Raw genomic sequence first — 23,945 nt, 5'->3', positions numbered from 1 at the left:
ATACTTTTATAGCTGAATAGTGGGTTATAGCATATAAAATTATCAATAATTTGTTTTCTAATAGTTTCATGCCTTGAAACACCATAAAATTAGGATTGGGAACCTTTTTCTGAATTAAAAAGATTGGTTAAGCTGCACATTGTTTAGTACCAAGTTGACATACAGATTGACAGCCCTGACTGCCCTGGAACTCACAGAGATCTACCTGCTTCTGCTTCTTGAGTGCTGGGATTAAAGGCATGTGCCACCATACCATGATTTAAAGTTTTTAAAATAAGTATGTTGAAGGGAAAGAATACTTTTAACTTTGTTTGTTTGTTTTTTTTGTTTGTTTGTTTTGTTTTCTTATGGGGCTTTGAACTGGTAACTATTTTTGGTTAGGTTTGTTCATTAGCTACTGATGATAGCTAGTAAGGTCCACTATCTAGAAAAATGGAGTTTGTGATGGCACATCAACCACTTTGAGTACAGATTTAAAATTTGGTAGTAGATTCACTCCCTCTACCAATTCTGTGTACAGAACTGAACAACAAAAATAGACATTTGGGGGTAGATTTTTAAAATAATCAGTTGAAAAAAAAAACCCATGTACACACAAGAGGTTTTGTTGTTTTACTTTAAATACATATGTTTAATAAAATTCATAGCTTTTCATTGTATTGTGTTTGGCACCAGGTGATCATTATGTAGTTTAACCACCCAGTTTCAAGCAACTGCCACTCTTGCTAAACTCTTTAGCACTCTTTACCCACGCTGCTACAGATGAATCACAGTCTCACAACAGCTTTGCTTACAGTAAAGTGTTCCCATTGGTATAGTTATCCCTTTACTCTCACTCAATTACTGAAGAGATTGGTAATGCGTACACTGTGAGAACTACTTCTAAAACTTTTAATTTATAAGCACAGTCACCACAACCTCGCTTTTCCTCCCTTGGAGGAAACAAACAAACTGGAATAGAATAGCCATGGAAGCCAGGCTTAGGTAAGTGGATCCCTGTGAGTTCAAGGCCAGGCTGGTCTGGAGAGTGAGTTCCTGGACAGCTAAGGCTACACAGACAAACCCTGTTTAAAAAAAAAAAAAAAAAAAAAAATCAAAAAGAGTAGCCAAGCAAGCCAGTTCTTAGACTCAGACTCATTTCCGAGCCACTTGTGGTTTAGGCTTTACTTCCTTGCGTGTTCTCATCTATAGGTTATTGCTTATAACCTACTTTTCTCTTAATTTTTCCCATAGCTCTGAGAGCTTATTTCGAAAGAATAATGGATGAACCATCTCCGTTGGCCAAAACTCTGGAGCTAAACCAGCACTCCCGATTCATAATTGGGTCTGTGTCCGAAGACAACTCAGAAGATGAGATCAGTAACCTGGTGAAGCTGGACCTAGAAGAGAAGGAGGGCTCCCTGTCGCCAGCCTCCGTCAGCTCAGATACACTTTCTGATTTGGGGATCTCTGGCTTACAGGATGGTTTGGCCTTTCACATGAGGTGAGAAGAATTGCTTCATGGTTAATGTGTTTAATCTGTCTTGTTATTTTCACGGCTTATGTTCTGAAAGGAATAAGAATATATTAATTTCACCTCCATTCCCCTGGCCCATCTTCTATGACTAGGAAATGATGCACTTTTCAGGCTTGGGGAGTATCTTTTCCTACATGTTCTCTTCAGTTTTTCCATCCTTTATACACACTAGGCCCTTCAGTATGGCCCAGTGAAGGAGAGTTTGGTTGAAGAATTTCAGCTTCTGTAGTACTTTGATTAATGACGTTGTAACTCTCAGTGAGGGATAGGAATTTTGCAGACATGGCCAAATTTGTAGTCTTTCCTCCTCTCCCATATCAGTGCTAGCAACTGAACCGAGAGCCTTATACATGCTAGGTGAATGAACCACTGATCTTCATCCTTAGCCTGTGGGGTTTTCTCTTTTGTGTTTTGAGTCAGGGTTCTGTTACCCAGGTTGGACTGGAACTTCCTGTATAGAACAGGCTGACCTGAAGCTTGTTGAAACCTTCCTGCTTTTGCTACCTGAGTGCTGAGACTGTACACTATGCCTATGGACATTTTGTTTTTGAACCTGGGTCTGATGTACCTCCAAACTCCTGAATTCTTGATCCTCCTGACTCCACCTTCTTAGTGCTGGTATTAGAAGTGTGTGCTACCTCGCTCATGTTAAAGTAATGTTTTTTGTTTTGTTCTGGGACAGGGTCTCATATAACCTAGGCTGGCCTCAAACTTACTATGTAGCCCAGCCCGGGCTGACATTAAACTCCTAATATTGCTGCCCTGGCTTGGGAGTACTAGAGCTGCTGGACTGCTGGGTACTGGTATAAGCCACCACACCCTTTGATGGATGGCTGATTAGACAACTAGGCTAGTCATTTACTTTTTAATTCTTAGGTTTAAGGATTTTGGATCAAATATTTTGTGAGTAAACTTTAGGAAATTATCCTCATCTCTAGAAGTTTGAACACACAGAGACACAGAAATATACAATAAAACAACAAACAAAATGTTAGCTAGATGATTTTAATGTGCATTGAAGGTAAATATTGAGGTTCTAAGCTAGATAAACACAAATTAGGGTAGCTGCTGCTACTGTTATTATCTTGATGGTCTGTTATTAACGGGTCATAAAATAATTAGGCTTTTTATATACTGAAGATATTGATTCTATACTAAAATCCATTTTGATAATTCTTTGTTGTTATCTCTGGGGCTTGGAATCGTAGCTTCTGTAAAATGAGGCAGTTAGTATATATTAATAATCACTCCCATTTAAGCTATGTGGAAGACAGAAGAATAAAGCAACTTAGTTATGTTTTATTTCATGGTTCCGGGGACTTGCAGTGAAGCGAATGCCCTACCTAAAGTGTTAGTGCTGTATTTATATATTGTCAGTACTGTATCTCTTATGTCTTAGGCTTAACTCCCAATCACTGTGATTTCAGGCACAGACTACCTTGCTTGATGATCCAAATGTTTTTGTGTTTTGTAGAGATCTGATGAGGAAAAATAACTTGGTTAATTCAAACTCAAATGTCTCAGTTGAATTTTTGTAATTGTTTTACTCTGATTGCCTGACCTTACAATCTTTTCTTTTTCTTTGTCTTGTTTTCCTTTTTTTTTTCTTTGTCTTTGTCTTTTTCTTTTTCTTTGGAGTTTCTGATAAGGTTGGCTTTCTAGAGTGAATGAACAAAGTATTATATCTAGCCTGAGGTCAAAAGAAGCACTAGCATCAGGGACTAGAAGTTAAGACTTTATATAAACATGCTTTGCTGCTTTATGACTAACTTGGGCTGACCCTTGGGTGAGGACTGGTGGTGCCTTTCCCCTCAGAGTCACTTGGAAGTGTGTGGGAGCCGTGAACTGCTGAGACCAATCACATATGGAGGAGAGAGGTGCTAGGGAGATCCTGTCTTAATACCACTACCATCACTACTTTTGTAATGTAGTATATCATCCCATATAATCAAGGATAAGTCTCAAAATGCCATAGTCCTCTATTGAGAAAGACTAGCTTCAAACTAAATCTTTGAAGTCACACTGCTCTTTGAGAAATTTGTCTTAGCTTAATTTTGTGTGAAACAGTGTTCAGTTGTTGAATTAGGACATTGAGTTTGTCAATGATGCAATAAATGCTATTACAGGAAACTCAGCTGATGGTATTCTGAGGCAGTGTGTAGGTGCCAAGCCATTCCCAAGGTCCATGGCTGTCAGGCAGAGGCTGTGTGGCCAGTGGCATGACTGCCTGAGAATGTCTTGGATGCCTCATTGTTGCCACAGCTCTCATGTTGGTTGCTCGTGGGCAGGAGTGTGATCAGCAGCCTGGGCAGAGGCCAGTTTCCACTGACTTCTTCGCTAGTGTTCCAAATAGAACAAGGTTTCATCCTCGATCCATTTTATCTGTGGATATGGCAGTGTTCTTGGGAGTAATTTAATTTTTTCTTTGATGGGAAGACTTCAATGATCTCTGTAGCTAGTTAAATTGTATGTGATCATTGGCAATCCATAATTTTTCCTTGAACTCATTTCCTCTGAGAAAAATGAAGATAATGATTCAAGCACTGCTTTCACTCTTAAAATACTAAGTATAAACTGGTTGAGTTTACTAGCAACTTCTAGAATAAATAGCCTGATCTTTTACCCTTGATAGAGGTTAAGGAGACAGACCCCTTCTCACGAGTCTTAACTAGAGGCCTCGGAAACAAAGTGGAATAATGGCTGTGAGCTTCATTTTAGGTGCTAAGTGAAGATTTTAGTGGTCTGATGGATGAGCTGCAATAGAAAATAGACTTTTCTAGGGGTGAAGACATGCATCGTGCTTTTCTAGAGTCAACAAAAGCTTTATCTTCCAAGTATTTGAAAATAAGAGCTTGAGAAATAGAATTTGATAGGACCAGGGAAGTTTCATTGAAGAACTGTCTAGACTTTTTATTGTTAGGTAAGATCAACCTGGGCTTACCAGCTATAGTTATGTTGAGATATCTCTGAAAGCCACTAGTTAATTGAACAGAATTAAGAAGAAAGACTTAAAAGACGAATATGTACATCTTAATTTTGGTAACTAGTATGTGATTTGGTAGCATCTAATAGAGTTGTCTGATTTGTTTTAATTTTGGTAGTTTCTCTGATGCCACTTAAGGTCACATTATTTTGTATTAAAACAAACCACATGATGTCAACCCATGCTATCAGTCAAACAAGATTGTAAACAGTTTGTCCAGCTAGTATACCGAATTCCTGGTTAAAGTCCAGTTATAAGCAAGGTATTCCCCACATTTTGGTCTTTAACCTCTTATGGTACTGAGAGTCTCCTTCATGTTTATATTTGAAACTTCATCTCAATTTTGTATTCAACACCTTAAAATAATGTGGTTAAAATACTGAATGGTCAGGGGCTAGAGAGATGGCTCAGCAGTTAAGAGCACTGACTGTTCTTCCAGAGATCCTGAGTTCAATTCCCAGCAACCACATGGAGGCTCACAACCATCTGTAATGGGATCTGATGCCCTCTTCTGGTGTGTCTGAAGACAGCTACAGTGTATTCATATACATAAAATAAATAAATAAATCTTTAAAAAAGATACTGAATGGTCAGGTTAAGGATTTTATACACCACCTCTGGCCCTGCTTAGTTTTCTTAATTATATTACCCCACTCCTGTACTCTGCCTTTTGTGATAGTGACTGGGGACTTGTTTGAGAAGTTAATGATTCATGGGAATATGTGTATGGTTGCTAGTGATTATTTGGTGCAAGGAAAAAGAAAGGGAGACACCATTCTATGCTCTGTAGCTGAGCAGGAGCAGATGCCATTTTGGTATTTCCTTAACACTAACAATGTAGTCAGTTTTATAGTCATGATGAAGATGACCATTTTCATTAAAATCTATGAAGAATAGAACTATTTTTTAAAAAGATTTATTTAGTTTACTTATAAGTACACTGTAGGTGTCTTTAGGCACACCAGAAAAGGGCATCAGATCCTATTACAGATGGTTGTGAGCCACATGGTTGCTGGGAATTGAACTCAGGACTTCTGGAAGAGCAGTCAGTGTTCTTAACCACTGAACCACCTTTCCAGTCCCAATAGAACTTTTTTTTTTTACTTATAACTAAACTATTTTTGTTTGGCATAAAAAGAAATAAAAATTTTCTTTTTATTTAGTATCACCTTAAACTCCTTGTGTTTTATGACTTTAATCAGTTTAATGACTTCATTAAAGCCTGGTGATAGATATAATATTAAATTATAGCTTTCAGAAAGATAAACTGTGCCACACCCAATATAATGTGGTTCAAATGTTTGTTTATATATTTACTTGAGACATGGCCTTATTATGTAGCCCTATTGTCTTTGAATTAAAAAAAAAAAACTCCCGCCTGAGCTCCTAAGTGCTGGAATGATTTTATTATGAAGGAATCCTTATTTGAGATAATTTTCTTGTTTTGGTTTTAAAACAGGGTCTTATTATGAAGCTCAGGCTATTGAAGTTACATTATAGCCCAGGCTGCCTTTGAATACATGCTAGGTTTACAGGCTTGTGCCACTATGCTGGCTTGATAAACTGTTTTGACCAGGGAACGTTTGTAAGTCTTTTGCATAAAAGTTGAATATTTAGTGTTGAAAGGCTTGGTTGCAGAAAACACGGTCAGTTTAGAGTTCCCCACTGAGAATAAGCGTTATTAACATTTCACGCCTTTGCTTTCCTCATTTGTGTCAGGCTTTTTTAGTGCAGGGAACCGCGGCTCTCATTTGCAGTTCTTCCTTTGCTTACAGCTAGGCTTGGGAGGGTGTTTTACGTTTCTCTTAGCATTTCTCCTTTGGCTTGCCTGAGTTTTCTGCCCCCGCCCCCCCAGAAGCTTTCCAAATTTTCTTTCAGAGCCTGTTCCTTAATATTCTGAGGTTCCCAGTTGCCATGGTGCTATAGTAGTAAGTAGACAGAGAAGGTCATTATGAGGTCTCTAGTGTGGTGCTCTTTCTGGGGGCAATAGTCTGCTTTCTCTGTCGCCCGCCCTCCCACCTTTCCATTCTGAAAACAGGAGCTGTCTGTGACCACGTATGTATTTAGGTCTCAGGAGTTTATTCTATAAAGCCTTGTTTTTGTTACAAGTAGAACTCTTCCACGATCTTATATTTCTCCTATATTTCATATATTTATTTTCTGACTTCTTTCCATTGGCATCAATATACAAGTGATGTGTGCATTCATTGCTTTAAATTATTAAAAATAATATCTTCATTGTAGAAAAGTTAGAACTTTGACAAGTGTAGAAAGGAACTAAAATCTAAAATAGTTTCATTCAGTAATAATCACTATTTAATATTTTCTTTAAGTTTTTACTACCTAATAGTAAATTTCATTAAAAATAATGTCCTAGTAAAAACACAGTTCAGTTTTTTAATGTAACACTTTCTTGCATTATTTTAAAACTTAATTTTAAAGTCTTTTTATTTTTAAATAATTTTATACTTTCAGAAAAGTTTCACAGATAGCAATCCTGTGTGTCTCTCACTGTTCCCCCCTCCTTTTTTTTTTTTTTAAGATTTATTTATTATAAATAACTACACTGTATCTGATGTCAGACACACCAGAAGAGGGCATCAGATCTCATTATGGGTGGTTGTGAACCACCACGTGGTTGCTGGGATTTGAACTCAGGACCTTCAGAAGAGCAGTAGTGCTCTTACCTGCTAAGCTATCTCTCCTGCCCCTCACTGTTTCCCGTAATGCCATCTAATTTTACATAGCTTTAGTACACTTGTCTCAAACTGCCATATTTAGCAAATTTAATTAAATTTAAGGCACTCAGCAAATTGAGAAGATTCTTCAGAGAGCACTTACATGCTCAGTTCCTAGATTCTACCACTAACATTTTTTTTAATATTTGTATTATTATATTGTTTATCCATTTTTCTGTCCAGACATTAAATGCTCTAAAATCCTTCAAGTTTTGATATAATATATTTTTATTATTAGTCCATTTTTTTATTGTTTTTTGTGTATGTGTACATGAGTGAGTGGTGTATGTGTGTGGTGTATGCACATGGGTATGTGTGGGTATATTCTTCCATCCATCTGTGTACGTGTAGAATGTAGAGAGAGATAACAAGTAATCTGTTATGTCACTCTGCCTTATTACTTTGAGACAGGGTCTCTTCTTGAACCTGACAACCAGCAAGACCCAATGTCTCCAACACCCCCCCCCCCCCGCCCCCAGCACTGTGGTTACAGGCACATGATGGGTACATCTGATTTTTAGTTTCTTTTGTTTTTGAGGCCCTGGCTGTCCTGGAACTACCTTTGTAGACCAGGCAAGCTTTAAACTCAGAACTGCCTGCCTCTGACTCCTGAGTACTGAGTTAAACACCTATACCTGATTGTGTTAAACTCTTACACCAACCACAAAGGGTAAAACTAAAATACAAGTATTAAATGTTAAGAAAAATGTAGAGCACAGGAAATTCTCACACCACTGGTGGGAATATTAATTGATTAAAAACCACTTTATAGAAAAATATTTTTTTATCTTTTAAGTATCTTTTAAAGCTAAACACACACACACACACACACACTCCTACCTCATATATTGGCCTTTTATTGCTGTGACAGGCTACTTGAGAAGAACAGTTTAAGGGAAGAAACATTGCCTGGTGGTGGTGCGACACACCTTTAATCCCAGCACAGATGTAGAGGTAGGAGGATCTGAGAGTTTGAGGCTAGCCAGGTCCACAGAATGAGGTCCAGGACAGCCAGGGCTACACAGGGATAAACCTTGTCTTGGAGTTTCTCCCACTCCTCACCCCCCCAAAAAAAGAAAAGAAAATAGAGAAAAACAAAGTTTCTGTCGCTCATAGTGTCAGGGGTTTCAGGTTATTGTTGGTTGGTTCTATTATTTAGGCCCGAGGCCAACGATATCATGGCAGAGAGGGGCTGATGGATCAGAGCTGCTCAACTCATAGAGCTGTGAAGCAGAGAGAGAGACAAAGGAAGGGATGGGACTTGGACAGACCCAGCCTTCAAGGACATGTGTCCAGTAGCTCCCCTCCACCTTTCCTCCTCCTCACAGTAATGCCATCAGTGAGTGGATCAGCTCACAGATGAGGCAGAGCTTGGTGATGCGGTGCTCCCTGCCTTAAGCGGCTCCCCTTTGAACATTCCAGTGGGGACAAGTCCTCTAACTCATGGGTTCTTTTCTCTCTCTCTTTTTCTCTCTTCTCTTCTCTTCTCTTCTCTTCTCTTCTCTTCTCTTCTCTTCTCTTCTCTTCTCTTCTCTTCTCTTCTCTTCTCTTCTCTTCTCTTCTCTTCTTTTCTTTTTTCATTTTTTTCCAGACAGGGTTTCTCTGTGTAGCCCTGGCTGTCCTGGAACTCACTTTGTAGACCAGGCTGGCCTCGAACTCAGAAATCCGCCTGCCTCTGCCTCCCAAGTGCTGGGATTAAAGGCGTGCGCCACCACGCCCGACTTCTTTTCTTTTCTTTCTTTGTTTCTTTCTTAATAATTTTGTACCAATTTTCAAGCTGTTTGTCTCTTATTTTCTTTTTTTCATGCCTTTTAAAAATATTTACTTATTTTATTTATATGAGTACACTGTAGCTGTCTTCAGTGACACCCAAAGAGGGCATCGGATCCAATTACAGATGGTTGTGAGCCACCATGTGGTTGCTGGGAATTTGAACTTGGGATCTCTGGCAGAGCAATCAGTGCTCTTAACCACTGAGCCATCGCTCCAGCCCCCGGGCTCTTTTATTTCATTCATTCATTCATTATTATTATTTTTTTTTGTCTAGATAAGAGTGTCACTATGTAACCATGGTTGGCTGAGAACTTGTTAGTAGCTCAGGCTAGCCTCATACAGCAGTCTGGCTGTCTCAGTTTCCTGACTGCTGGGGTTAAAGGCATGTATCCCACACTTTCTCTGACATTTTTAGAAGATGTTCAATGATAGAAGGTCTCTGTGGCAGTTTCATTCTCAAGTGGAATGGTATGTTTGGCCATCTTCACTGGTAGAGAAGGGATGATGAAACAGCATAGAGAACAACCTGGGACTTGAAGTTTTTATTATGGCCAGTGGTCATGCTAGGTAGCCATGGAGGCTTTTCAACCATGGCCACCTCAGTACATTAGATTAAGAAAGTTGGGCATGGTTGTGCACACCCTTAATCCCAGCACTGGCAAGGCAGAGGCAGAGGGGCAGAGAGGCAGAGAGGCAGAGAGGCAGAGAGAGAGGCAGAGAAGCAGAGAGGCAGAGGCAGGTGGATCTTTGAGTTCCAGGCTAGGTCATCAGGTCCAGGTAGTGAGCTCCATGACAGCCAGAGCTACATAGAGAGACCCTGTCTCAAAAACCAAAATCAAAAAGAGATTAAGATGTGTTACTCTTATCTTCAGGTGTCTTCTCTGTCACGTGTATACTTCTGATCTGAAGGACTTCTCTGGAATGTAATTAGGCTGTTACCATCCAGTATTTTGGGGAAATTTTTTTTTTCTTGTGGCACAAGAGTCAAGTCAGGTTGACTCCAATGAGTTACAGTCATCCTGAGGATTTGTCTCGGGAGGCTGTTGTTCTGTAGATTGCCTTCCTCGAGATAAATGGTGCAGTCTCATGAGTATCTGCTTAATCAATATCATCAGGAAAATACTGCTGTGTAACATTCCACCATTGATTATTTATATTTCTACGGCAAATTTAATTCTTAAGTGATACATGCATCCCACTAGTCCTTTAAGCCTGGATTTTCTTTCCCTGCTTAAAATGAGTTGGAACTCTTTGTCCAAAATATTGTCCAGGTCCTCTTTTCCTTTTAAAAGGGTCACCCATGTCTTTTCTGTCCTACATGCTTTGGTTTTTGGTGAATGGTCTTGTAGAGTTTTACTGCTGAGACCTGAATTTTTTTCACTGAAGACCTGAAATCCCTTTCACTTTCTCAAAGTTCCTTAGGGCATATTTATATTTCCTTCCTGCTTGTGCCCTCTCCCCTTCTTGCCTGCCTTTTCCTCTCTTGGAGAGTACTAATCAGTATTATTTGTTTTGATTGGATCTTAGAAATTACCCACTTTGGCTGTGCTGTCCTCCCCTTTCTGTGTTTTGTGACCCCATTATTTTCTTGGCTTTGTTGTTGTGGTAAGTGTTGCTTTCTTTTCATTCAGGGCCCTCTCTGTCAGGTGTTCCTGGCAGCCAGGAAGGGCACTGGAACCTTTCTCTAGTGACGTTCAGAACAAAGTGACTGTTGGTGAAGTGTCTGCTGTAGCTAAAGCAGAACTGCTGTTACTAGCTATACAGGAGGTTAGAGTCCAACCCCCCACCCCCACTCCTCTGGGTCCTTTTGGAAAACCAACTCATTTGTGTGTGACCTCTGTGTAAGGAGAAAGCGCAAGAAAGAGGAGAGATGGAATTGGGAAAACCCCAAGGACAAGTAGACAAAACCCTTGTAGTTTGAGGCCATCGGCTGTGACTGAAGCAGCCAAATAAGCAGACAGGGCTGCACACTACCTCTTGCTCTCCTAGGTTTGAAGCACCTGGGTTGGGGTTGGGGTGGTGGGACTGTGGTTTATGTTTACAAAGCCAAAATCTGAAGAAAAATCTCCCATCATTTGCCATTTTGATAGGGAGGATTCTGCAAATAGAAAAGGAGGTAGTACATGCTTCAAAAGTCAGTTGTAGGTGATTGAGTTGGGTGGCATAGATCTGAAAACGGCCACTAATACTAGCCTGACTTTACAGGGGTTGTTCTTTTGGTTTTGGTTTTTTACCTTGTTAAAAATTTATTATATGTGTATGAGTGTTTGCCCTGTGTGTACAGATGTGCATCATGTGCATGTCTGGTGCCTGTGGCAATCAGAAGACAGTATCAGATTCCTGGAGCTGGAGTTACAAGATGGTTGTAGGTGCTGGGAATTGAACCAGGTTCTCTGCAAGAACATCAAAGACTCTTAACTATGGAACCCTTTGCAGTCTCTGATTTTGTTCTATAAGAAATGAATAAAAACTGGCATATTTATCCCTGAATATCTAAACCCTTACTTTTCATGCAGAATTTGAATAAAAGATATGTGAAATGATGTGGTAATGTAGACATGTTAAGAAGTGCTGGTCCTGTTTGGTCCTTGTGGCACTACTAGTCCACAAAGGGAGCTCAGTCAGTGCCTAGTTGCTCAGTGGATCAAGCTGGCATTTCAAAAATGTCCTCATTTTTGCAAATGTCTTCAGCTATTATTGTAAAGGAGGAATGCTCTTTGCAGTGTGTAGCATCTTGTTGAATATAGTTTTGCTGAAAACAATTTTAGGGTATGTTTCTAGGCCAGAAAAGGGACCTGATCAAGTTTTCTTGCCATGTAGCAAGACTGGAATTGTTGAAGAAGCCAAACTCCCAGGTTTTCCTCAACTAAAGAGGCTATGTAGAGAGCTTTATGCTTCTGCTTCAGGCATCTTACAGGCCTGTGTCTTCTCTGAGCAGAATGACATAAAAGACTCAGTAAGTGGTCTGTGTAGATGGCTCAGTGAGACATCTTGGCGCCTGAATTTGATCCGAGGGAAGGGTTGAAGAAGAGAAGCAGCTCCAAAGTTGTCCTCTGACCTCAGCATATGCACAGTGGCACATATACTCACAACACATCACACAAACAAGCACACACACACTTTCTCTAAAAATATACATTAAAAAAAGACCCAAATGATTTGCTTGATAACAGTGATTAAAGGTCAGTCCATTATCTTTTAGTGCCTTGTTTTGTGATCTAGTTTCTATTTTGAACAAAATTGCCTGAAAATTAACTAGAATTATGAAAAAACAGTAAATTTAATATCACCAAGTTTTCAAGATTGTCATTAGAACAATCATCCTTTCTCTTTCTCTTTCTCTTTCTCTTTCTCTTTCTCTTTCTCTTTCTCTTTCTCTTTCTCTTTCTCTTTCTCTTTCTCTTTCTCTTTCTCTTTCTCTTTCTCTTTCTCTTTCTCTTTCTCTTTCTCTTTCTCTTTCTCTTTCTCTTTCTCTTTCTCTTTCTTTCTTTCTTTCTTTCTTTCTTTCTTTCTTTCTTTCTTTCTTTCTTTCTTTCTTTCTTTCTTTCTTTCTGCCAGTCAGGCTTACACTTTATTGTCATTGTCTCAGACCTTGACTGTGTACTTGTGCAGTGGGTACAACCGCTCCTTCCGCTGCTGCTTCTTGGTCTTCAGCTTCTCTTCGTGCTTGGTGAGCCGGCAGCGGCGCATGGCTCTAGTTCTATTGGGTTGCAGGTTCAGGGGCTTGTACTTCTTACCCTTGTTGAATTTCCAGAGTTTTTCTTTTTGGGTCTGGTTAATGACAATGAGGACTCGGGCGATGGATTTTCGAATTTAGAAGTGGTGCCACCTGTCACTTTGGCAACGTGAAGCCGGGACAGTTCCACCTTCAGATCGTCCGGTTGTTTCAACAGCTCCTCCTTCTTCTTGCTGCGCTGGTCCTGAGGCTGCCTGGTTCAAGAGCATCCTTTTTTCTTTCATGTTTTTGAGGGAAAACTAAACAAAACCAAGAATCAAAGAAGTAAAAAGTAACCGAGTTTATGTATAAACCCTATATGTAATATCAAAAAGTTTTAATTATATATCTATAATTATATCAAATATATTAAGATACTATTTATTTATACACATAAAAACATACTTACATAATAAAATGTATGTGTATTAGTACTATATATATTCATATATTGAAATCTAACCACTGGAGTGTTGGATGGCAGGATCTTTTGGAGGCTATGGTGGACTTAGTGCTCTAACAAAACAAGATCATAGCAGCATATGCTCTAAATTCTTGTAAAGTAGCTATAGTTCAATTCAGTTTATTTCAAGGTCTCTTTGTACATTTGTATGGACTAAAGCAAAGGGAATATCTCATATGTTATTGATAATTGTCCTAATAGGAGGTTGCCTATCATGTCTGTAATCCTGATCTCTCCAGAAGGTCAGATAGAGAGCTTAGCTTCCGTTTGCTTAGGGCTTTAGTGTGAGTGCCCGGCTTGTAGCTCATTCTGTCTGGTGTGCAAGAGCCAGAACAATAGCTTCCGTAATTTTTAACACTATACACAAATAAAACAGCTTTAAATTTTAAATTTTAAAGGAATTTTAAAAAAAGATTTATTTATTTATTTTATGTATATGAGTACATTGGGAATTACACTCAGGACCTCTGCTTGCTCCAGTCCCACTTGCTCTGGCCCAAAGATTTATTTATTATTATATGTAAGTACACTGTAGCTGTCTTTAGACATACCAAAAGAGGGCATCAGATCTCATTACTGGTGGTTGTGAGCCACTATGTGGTTGCTGGGATTTGAACTCAGGACCTTTGGGAGAGCAGTCAGTGCTCTTAACCACTGAGCCACCTCTCCAGTCTTATCCTTTAGTAATTTAGCTGCCATTTTAGGGATTCTTTTATGTCACTCTGTCGCTTGCTTTTCTGTTTTGCCTGGATTCTTAATCTCTAATGGCTTCTTGGAGAGGTAGGTGAGAGAAACCTGCTTTCTGTTCACACTCCATCTGTTTATTTTCTCCTCCTAGCTTACTTTTGCTGTCCTCCATGCCTGAGTGCACTACTGTTTCTCTTGTGTGCTTATGTTCATTGCTTACCCTGTCTTGGACCACTGGAGAAGAGATAATTATTGAACCAAAGAAAGATGGAAGGGTCCAAATGTGAGAACATTTTCTTGTTATTCTCATACAGCTCCCTAGTCAGTTCTGCTTTCAGCCGTATCCTGCTTCTATTTGCCTCTCAAAGTTGTACTTGTTAAATTACATTATAGTCTCAAAGCAGGGTCATACCAGTTTACATGGTATACACAGTTATGGACTTCACATTCATTGTCTCTTTCTTTAAAATCACCTACTTAGTTATTGGGATGATGTTAAGATTTCTTATAATTTTTATTTTGTATGCATGTGTGTATACCTGCAAGTATATATGTACACATTTGCATGCAGATGTCCACAGAGGCCAGAAGAGGGCATTGGATTTCCTGGAACTAGAGTCATAGACATTTGTCATCCATTGTGTGGGTGCTGGGTGCAGAACCTAGGTACTCTGGAAGAGAGACAAAGTGCTTTTAATAATTGATTTATCTCACTAGCCTGAGGGTATTTTTTGTTTTTTGATTTTTTTTTTCATTTTTTGAAAATTAGGTATTTTCTTCATTTACATTTCAAATGCTATCCCAAAAGTCCCCCATACCCTCCCCAACTCCCCTACCCACCCACTCCCACTTCTTGGCCCTGGTGTTCCCCTGTACTGAGGCATATAAAGTTTGCAAGACCAAGGGGCCTCTCTTCCCAATGATGGCCAACTAGGCCATCTTCTGATACATATGCAGCTAGAGATAGGTGCTCCAGAGTACTGGGTAGTTCATATTGTTGTTCCATCTATAGGGTTGCAGATCCCTTTAGCTCCTTGGGTACTTTCTCTAGCTCCTCCATTGGGGGCCCTGTGTTCCATCCAATAGCTGACTGTGAGCATCCACTTCTGTGTTTGCTAGGCACTGGCATAGCCTCACAAGAGACAACTATATCAGGGTCCTTTCAGCAAAATCTTGCTGGCGTATGGTGTCTGCGTTTGGAGGCTGATTATGGGATGGATCCCCGGGTGCGGCAGTCTCTAGATGGTTCATCCTTTTGTCTCAGCTCCAAACTTTGTCTCTAACTCCTTTCATGGGTATTTTGTTCCCAATTCTAAGAAGGGGCAAAGTGACCACACTTTGGTCTTCGTTCTTCTTGAGTTTTATGTGTTTTGCAACTTGTATCTTGGGTATTCTAAGTTTCTGGGCTAATATCCACTTATCAGTGAGTACATATCATGTGAGTTCTCTTGTGATTGGGTTCTTTGCTTTTTTTTTTTTTTTTCTGCAGTCAGGTTTGTTGAGATAAAAAAATTTATCCTTTAAAAGTGATAGTACTTGTAGTCTTGATACATGTACACACTTGTGTAATGATCACCTCAGTCAAGATCTACATCGTCCTCTCATGCCTTTGAGGCATTCCTCGCCAGCACACTCCTGATCTCTCAATACTGCAGATCAATTATCCGAGTTTCAGAGTGTCATTTATGTGGTGTTACTGTGCCGTTTTGGGTTGTGTTTCCCTTAAGGCTGATGCTTGTGAAATTCATCATGTTATTGATCAGTGTGATGCACTGGTGTCATAGACTTAGATCCTCAAAGAGGATGAATGCATAGGCAGTACCACTGCAGACAGATAAGGGAGGGTTTGTTTTCTTTTTCTTTCTTTTTTTTTTTTTTTTTGGTTTTCTTTTTGGTTTCTGTTTTTTCAAGACAGGGTTTCTCTGTATAGCCCTGGCTGTCCTAGAACTCACTCTGTAGACCAGGCTGGCCTCAGAAATCCGCCTGCCTCTGCCTCCGCCTCCCGAGTGCTGGGATTAAAGGCGTGTGCCACCACGCCTGGCTCAAGGGTTTGTTTTCAGAACAGTATGTGTGGCATTGTTTCCAGACCTTGTTAATGTTGCCATAGATGTTTCATGGTATAGTTGGAAAACACTGAAAGCAGGCCTGGGAAACTAGAGTTCTTCTTTGTGTTTTAAACTTCCTTTGAAAACTTGGACAAGTCATTCTATTTGGAGGGCTCATTTCTTTACTCTCTTTAAAGTTCCAATCCAAGTGCAGGGTAGCTAAGCATATTATTAATAGAAAAGGGTGAAGGTTTTTGTTTTGTTTTGCTTTGTGTGTATGTTTTGTTTTATTCTTAATACTTTATTGTATATACTAGAAGGAGGCTTGAGGGGTACATATAGTAATGATCTCCAGGCTAACTGAGCTATGAGTAAGGTCTTGTTTCAAAGAGCTACTCTTAAGTCATTGAAAAGGGTAAGGAGAGAGCTTACTTTTTAGATACACCTTTTATAGATACACTGAGAGAAGAATGATTATTTCTCTTTTTTCAAATCTGTAATACTTTATAGGTTTTAGAAAAAACAATATCGTAAGATTTTGGTACCATTTCTCCAAAAGATGCAATTCCAGGGAATGAAGAAAGAAATAGTTTCACATTTACAATTGGAACCAAGAATGGAAAATATGATTGTAAAATTTGAAACAAGACAACTAAAGAATGGGCCTCTTAATCATTTTTATTTTATTTATTTTATTATTTTATTTTGAGACAGTGTCTCACTGTGAAGCCCTGGCTGACCTGCTACTTGCTATGTAGACCAGAGTGGCCCTGAACTTACAGAGATCTTACTGCTTCTGTCTCCTGAGTGCTGGGACTAAAGACTGTCACTCCCGTTCTTGACCTCAATCTTTTTATTTTCATGATGCTTTTCTTTTTCTTCTCCCAAGCCCTGTATCCCCTTACTCTTTATTTCCTTAGATTATAGGATGTTAGAATGTTAATGTCTGCTTCTCTCTTACTTCAGATATATAGAATGTTTTTGTTTGTTTTTGTTTTTTGAGACAGTCCCATTGTGTAGCCCTAGGTATTCTAGAACCCACTTTGTAGACCAGGTTGGCCTCTAAATGAGAGATACTTTTGCCTTTGCCTCCTGAATTCTGGGATTAAAGGCATGCACCACAATGCCCGGCAAGAATTATTTGATCATATAATTATAATTCCTCTTGTGATGTACTAATCTCCATGAGGCCCACTATTTATCTTAAAAAATTTAGTTTAAATTCTATTTTTTATTGTGTGCATAGTGTGTGTTTGGACGTGGATGCTACAGTGCATAGTGGAGGTCAGAGATAACTTCCTGATTCTCACCTTTCATCTTATGTGAGTCCCATAGATTGAACTCAGGCTTGCAGGGCAAGCACCTATATCCACTGAGCCATCTTGCTGGGTTAAAAATAATCTAGAGTTGGGAATAGTGGTGCATTCCTTTAATCCCAGCTCTTGGAGGCAGAGGCAGGCCAATCTTCATGAGTTCCAGGCCAGCCTGATCTATAGAACGAGTTCCAGTACAGCCAGGGCACAGAGAAACCATGTCTCAAAAACATCCCCTCCCCTCCCCCAATCAAAAAATCTATAGGAATTTTAAAACCTGCCCACGTGAAACAAAGATAGGTCCCAGGCCTTCTGTAAGCTATGTCTAGTTATGTGGCCTTGTCTCTTCAACCCTTCTCCTGCCATCTTCTCCCCACAAAACTACTCTGCTTAATTGCATCTTCATCAGATTTTCTTCTTTTCCCTTTTAAAAAAGATTAAAAAATAATGTATGTGGGGATGTTCTGATCGCATGTGTCCACACACTACATATGTGCTTTGTGCCCTCAGAGGCCGGAAGAGGATGTTGAATTCCCTGGGACTGGCATTGCAGACTGGCATTCTGAGCTGACACTTGGGAATCCAGCCTTGGGCCTCTGGAAGAGCATCCAGTGCTCTTAACCAATAAGCCGTTTTTCCAGCCACCTAAAGTTTTATTTTTAATTTGTCTGTCTGTCTGTCTGTCTGTCTGTCTGTCTGTCTGTCTGTGTACATGCAAGCGCAGATGCTCACAGGGTTCAGAAGAGGATGGCCAGTCCTCTGGATCTAGAGATATAGGCAGTTGTGAGCTGCCTGACATGGGTACTTCAAACTGAGCTGTGGTCTTCTGCAAAAGCAATATGTGTTCTTACCCACCGAGCCATTTTTGCAGTTTCATTTTCTTTTTTTTTAATAGAGTATCCCTCACTCTGTATGCTAGTTAGTGATTGGACCCAGGGCCTTGTGCTTGCTACATAAGAGCTCTGTCTATAATTGAACTAAATCTCCAGCATCTCCATCCCCTTCTTAGGTTTATTTATTTTATGTGTATGAGTGTACGTCTTTGCACCACATGTGTGCCTGGTGTCTACCGAGGTAAGTAGAGGTATGCAAACCCTTGGAACTGGATTAGCCACCATGCCGGCGGGTGCTGGGAGCAAATTCAGGTCCTCTTTTAGAGCAGCAAGTATTTCCAGCCACTTCGTCACCTCTGCAGCCCCTTATTTTCACAGTCTTGAGACAAGAATCTCACTCTTTAGCCCATATTGGCCCGGAACTTTAGGCAGTGCTGCCAAAGTTTCAGACTGCTGGGATGACAGGCCTGACCCATTATGTCCACTAAGGATGGTCTCCTTTCCTGTGAACTAGCAGCATGTAGACTCCATAAGGCCCCTGGGGAAGTGTTGTTATAGTATGGTTGTGAAAGGAAGGTTTTCAGAAGATATGGGTATCATGAAGAAATTCTATGTAAAGTTTCTTTTGGATTCTCTGTTTGTGTAGATCCAGCATGTCTGGCTTGCACCTAGTAAAACAAGGTCGAGACAGAAAGAAAATAGACTCACAACGAGATTTCACTGTGGCTTCTCCAGCAGAATTTGTTACTCGTTTTGGGGGAAATAAAGTAATTGAGAAGGTAAGTTAAACTTACTAAACCATTTCGCTTGATGTATGTGAGATTTCATGCCTAGATTTGTTGTTTCTGTTCAAAAGGATATTTAGGTTTTTAGGGACTTTACCTTTTTATGCAGGGCTATCCTTTCTGTCTCCCTAGCATGTTACTAATACATAATCTCACTGTGTACTGGTGTATTTACATATACACACATATGTAATGCACACACACACACACACACACACATTAGTGGTGTAATTTGGTCATAGTTGATAAGGAATTGAAACTCTGCTTCTAATGTTCTTTTTGAAAGATCTTGTGGGGGTTTTTGCTTGTTTTTTGGTGTGTGTGTGCGTGCGTGTGTGTGTGTGTGTGTGTGTGTGTGTGTGTGTGTGTGTCAGGGCTTCTCTGTATATCTCCGGCTGTCCTAGGACTCACTATAGATCAGGCTAGCCTTGAGTTTAAGAGACCCACCCACTTCTGCCTCCCATTTTAATCTGCTGGGATTAAAGCTTGTACCACCATCACCACCAGGAGATCTTGTGGTTTTACAGGCAGAGCTTCTTTAGCCTGGCAGGGAGGGTTTAAGGAATAATTGGTTACCTTGTATAGTGCCAGTGAGAAGATAAATGTATAGCACTGGATTTAAAGAAGCAGAGGGAGTTTCAGAAGAGAAGGCTGACAGACTTAGGGTTTACTGGCTCCTACCAGGTATTTGAGATGTTTAGAGAAAATATACCACATAGATGTCAGGTAGTTTGTAGCACTTAGGAGGTGGACATAGGGAGATCAAAGGTTTGTGGCTTATGTAATGAAACTCTTTGTGTTGTCATTTTCCCCTGCCAACCCCTTCCTCCCCACAAAGCAGTTCTGTATCATTGTAATCTAAAACTTGTCACAACTGGGGAATATCTTGGTTGAAATTATAGATTAAACTATAAGGACCAGTTTTCCTACTCCTAAAAGTATTGCTTCATCAGTGTCTTGTATTTTGTTAATAAAGGTCGATTACATACCTATTAGCCTGTGAGGTATTCAGGGATATGATTGCAAGATATACCTAAGAAGATGGAAGGCTTATTTACAGAAAACTTTTCAGGAATATTTGATTTTTTAAAATTTTTCTTGTAACTGTGAAGCTGAGCAGTTTCTTTCACTCTGAACCACTCTGGGTTCAGCACTTTGGAAAACAGCAATTGATGCCATGATCTCTTATTACAATAGAGAATAGTGTAGAACACCACGCAGTGTAAACTTCCTCCATTTCTTATTACATATACATTATGTTTCTTAGTAATAGATATCTATAATTGAATTATTTACAAATAAATAAAGTGGGTATATGATTTAATGTTTTTAGGAAATGTAGTTTGAAAGTTAATTAGTTCTAGCTAGCAGGTGTTGCAGTATTGCTTGATCTTGTAGGAGTTGTTTCTCAGCAACTTGGCCTAGCAACATTTCTTGTTTGAACAAAGGGAGATATGTAAAAATATATCCTTGTTTTTCTATCTTTGCCTTTCTTGGCTACCTTTTCTTCCATTTCCCATTTCATATCCCTACCTCCCAGGTTCTTATCGCCAACAATGGTATTGCAGCAGTGAAATGCATGCGATCTATCCGTCGGTGGTCTTATGAAATGTTTCGAAATGAACGTGCAATCCGATTTGTTGTCATGGTTACACCTGAAGACCTTAAAGCCAATGCAGGTGAGATCCTGGCTTTATGTAATGTTAGGTATAAAACATTCAGTAGACCTGTCTGTAAGTAGAAGAATGTTACCCTAGGGAGATTCCCAAACCTAAGACTGCCAGTGAAATCCTATGCAAAGATTTCTCTTTTAAAAAGCCGTCAGTAATAAAAACAAATAAACGATAAAATGTATCAGTAATACACACACAAAATTGATTATGCTGTAGCTAATTACACAGGTCCCTGTATTCTGAGGTCAGGAAGTAGAAATTTGGTACAAGTATTTGAGCTGTGAGGATGACTTTTCCAGTGTTAAGTATTTGTTAGGGTCAAATACGTTAGTGTTTCTAACTGAAAATATTTGGAAATGAATGGTGTTTCCATTATGTTTATGGAATTAGAGAGAATATTATAGAATAAAGATTCCCATTTTTTTTCCCCTATCACTGAGGGAGATATCTTGGGACCCAAATGGGTTTTCCCTACTTTTTTTTTTTTTTTTCTTTTTTGGTTTTTCGAGACAGGGTTTCTCTGTGTAGCCCTGGCTGTCCTGGAGCCCACTCTGTAGACCAGGCTGGCCTCAAACTCAGAAATCTGCCTGCCTCTGCCTCCCAAATGCTGGGATTAAAGGCGTGTACCACCACTGCCTGGCCTTTTTCAAGATTTATTTATTTATTTTATGTATGTGAGTACACTGTACAGATGGTTGTGAGCCTTAATGTGATTATTGGGAATTGAATTTTTAGGACCCTTGCTTGCTCTGGTCAACCCCGCTTGCTCCAGCCCAAAGACTTATTTATTATTATACATAAGTACACTGTAGCTGACTTCAGATACACCAGAAGAGGGCGTCAGATCTCATTACTGGTGGTTGTGAGCCACCATGTGGTTGCTGGGATTTGAACTCGGGACCTTTGGAAGAGCAGTCTGTGCTTTTACCCACTGAGCCATCTCGCCAGCCCTTTTTGGGGTTGTTGTTTTGTTTTTGAGACAGTCTCAACATGTAGCTTTGGCAAGTCTGGAACTTGCTATGTAGACCAGGCTGGTCTCAAACTCATAGACATCTACGTCTTTGTCTTAGAACTTCTGGTATTAAAGGCATGTATCATTCCATCCCACCCTCACCCCATTTTAATTGTTTGTATTTTAGTATGGGGGTATTTTGCCTGCATATATGTCTGTACTATGTGTGTGCAGGGCCCATGAAGGCCAGAAGAGGGCATCAGATCTTCTGGAAATGTTACGGTCAGTTGTTGGCTTTCTGTGGGTGCTAGCAACAGAACTTGGGTCTTCTGCAAAAACAACAACAACAAAAAGCAACAACAATAAAAACCTCAAGTACTCTTAACCTCTGCATCCTATCTCCAGTCCTTTTTACACACCTTTAATCACTATCTGAAGGTGGAAAACACAGAGATACAAAAAAAGATATCCTTTCAGGGCTTATTTTGGTTTGTAAATGTCGTCTACAGGGTGACAATATTAAGACAATTCCTAAGAAGTAAACATAAGATGTCACAAATTGCTGAAAAGCAATTGTGGGTATCTGAAATCATTTGATGGGTTCTTTACTCTCTCTCTCTCTCTGCACTACCACGTGTATACCTATAAAAGGAAGTTCATAAAGATGAAATCTCATACTAAATATAGTCTACTTTATTGGATTTCTTTTTTGCTAGTCCATTTGTACCTGGTATGCCTCTTAGTCATTTATTTAATCATTCTACAGTCATGAAGACCCATAGGAATACGATAGGATCTTGCTCCAGGAAACAAGTGCTTCACTCTAATGAGATCAATGCTATGATAGAAACTTGTCAGAGGGTTCTGTAAGAACGCAGATGAGATAGCTGATGCTTAGGAAGATGGTTAAGAAGAGACTTAAACAAAGCACTCACTCCTGGCCAAGGATAGAATAGGTCAGAGTTGTGAGCGTTATGGGAAAAGGAAGGGTACATCAGGAAGAAAAAACAGCAAATGATGGTGTGGTGTAAGCACTCGTCTGGAAATTGTGTGTGGAACTTATATATTGTTAAAAATGCAAGATACAATATAGCATCTCCCAGGAGAGCCTTGTGTTTCATCCTCAAAGGTCACATTTCATCTTTTTATATGTATGTGTCTGTTTGTATATCTGTACATACCGGACATTTAAGTTGTATATTTTAAAGTTGATGGAGCTTATAAAAATAGTGTTAATGAATCTTTCTCATCTACTTATTATCCAGTATCAGCAGTTACCATCTCAAGCAGTTACATCTTATGTGTATGGGTGTACATACTGTATATATGTCTGTATACTACTTGTATGCTTAGGAAAGAGTGTTGGATTTCTTGGAAGTGAGCTGCTTGCTATATAGGTGCTCAAAACTGAACCTACATCCTCTGGAAGAGCAACCAGTGCTCTGTAACCATTGAGCTATTTCTCTAGCCCAGTGTCTAGTTTCTGAATATGACTCTACTCTCACTCCTTTTCCTTTCCCAATTATGTTCATATTAGATACCACATATTCCATATAAATATGTGTGCATGAATATATATATGATATAGATTCTTTCTAAAAGTTTTATTTGTTTTATGTATGTGCATATTTGTGTGAGTTTATGTGCACCACGTATATGCAGGAGGTAGCAGAGGTCCAAAGAGGGAATCTGACCTCTGGAACTGCACCATGTGGCTGTAATATGCATTCTTAACCAGTGAGCCAACTAGCTAGCACCCAGGCTTTTGTTTTTGTTTTTGTTTTTTTTTAAGAAAAAGACCAAAGAAACCCACAAATTAGGTGGATGGTTCTATGAGCAACTAGGAAGAGCTGTTTGAGGAAGAACAATTATAGAATACAGGTGGAGTTTAAGATGTGTGAATTATTGCAGATATGCAGTTGTTAATTCTGCCTTCCAAAGAACAGCTAGAAAACGAAGAGGGCTAAGTGTGACGTCACATGGAAGAGTGTGAGGGATAGACTCAGGGAGGTAAGTCCATAAACAAAGTTGAGAAGTGAGTAAAGAGATAGAAGAAAAAGGGAAAAGATAAGTTCAGGGCTGAGGGTGGGTAGTTGAGTGGCAGAGTGAGGCTTGCCTAGCATCCGTGAGACCCTGGCTTTGAGTCTTAGTGCCGTGAGGTGAAAAGAGAAGTGGAAAGGCCAGATGTGTCAACAGTCAAACAAGTAAACAAGGCCAGAAGACCGGATGCCCACGTTGCAGTGCAGAAGTCACTGGGCCATTGGTAACGCTGGAGGATTGTTTCAGTGGAATACTGTAAGAGAGTATGAAGATTAATATAGAGTATTAAGGAGTGGGAGAAGTCATATAGAGCTAATATGGACCAATATTTAGGAATCTTATGGGAAGAGAAAAAGAAAGGCAGTCACAAAAGAGAACTCAATGGAGGATTTTTTTTTTATACTATTTTTAAAAAGCGAGACAATTTTG

General features: G+C 39.6%; 1 protein-coding gene and 1 pseudogene across 8 annotated transcripts in view; one reads left to right on the top strand and one right to left on the bottom strand.

Moving 5' to 3' along the window:
* Acaca (acetyl-CoA carboxylase alpha) overlaps positions 1–23,945 on the top strand; it is a 275,396-nt gene that overhangs the window by 73,365 nt on the left and 178,086 nt on the right. For all 8 annotated transcript variants that reach the window (XM_029483172.2, XM_029483174.2, XM_021178351.3 and 5 more), the window contains 3 exons: positions 1,234–1,483; positions 18,713–18,845; positions 20,392–20,530. In XM_029483172.2, the coding sequence (XP_029339032.1) occupies positions 1,234–1,483; positions 18,713–18,845; positions 20,392–20,530 (522 nt within the window). The remainder of the gene's footprint in view (positions 1–1,233; positions 1,484–18,712; positions 18,846–20,391; positions 20,531–23,945) is intronic.
* Positions 12,596–18,096, bottom strand: LOC110306199 (large ribosomal subunit protein uL29 pseudogene; annotated as a pseudogene).

This window comes from Mus caroli, unplaced genomic scaffold (genome assembly GCF_978045245.1).
Source record: "Mus caroli unplaced genomic scaffold, Mus_caroli_1 scaffold_13, whole genome shotgun sequence".
In the NCBI taxonomy this organism is placed as follows: Eukaryota; Metazoa; Chordata; class Mammalia; order Rodentia; family Muridae; genus Mus; species Mus caroli.
Note: the sequence above shows the minus strand (reverse complement) of the source record. Positions and strands in the feature narration are given on the sequence as shown.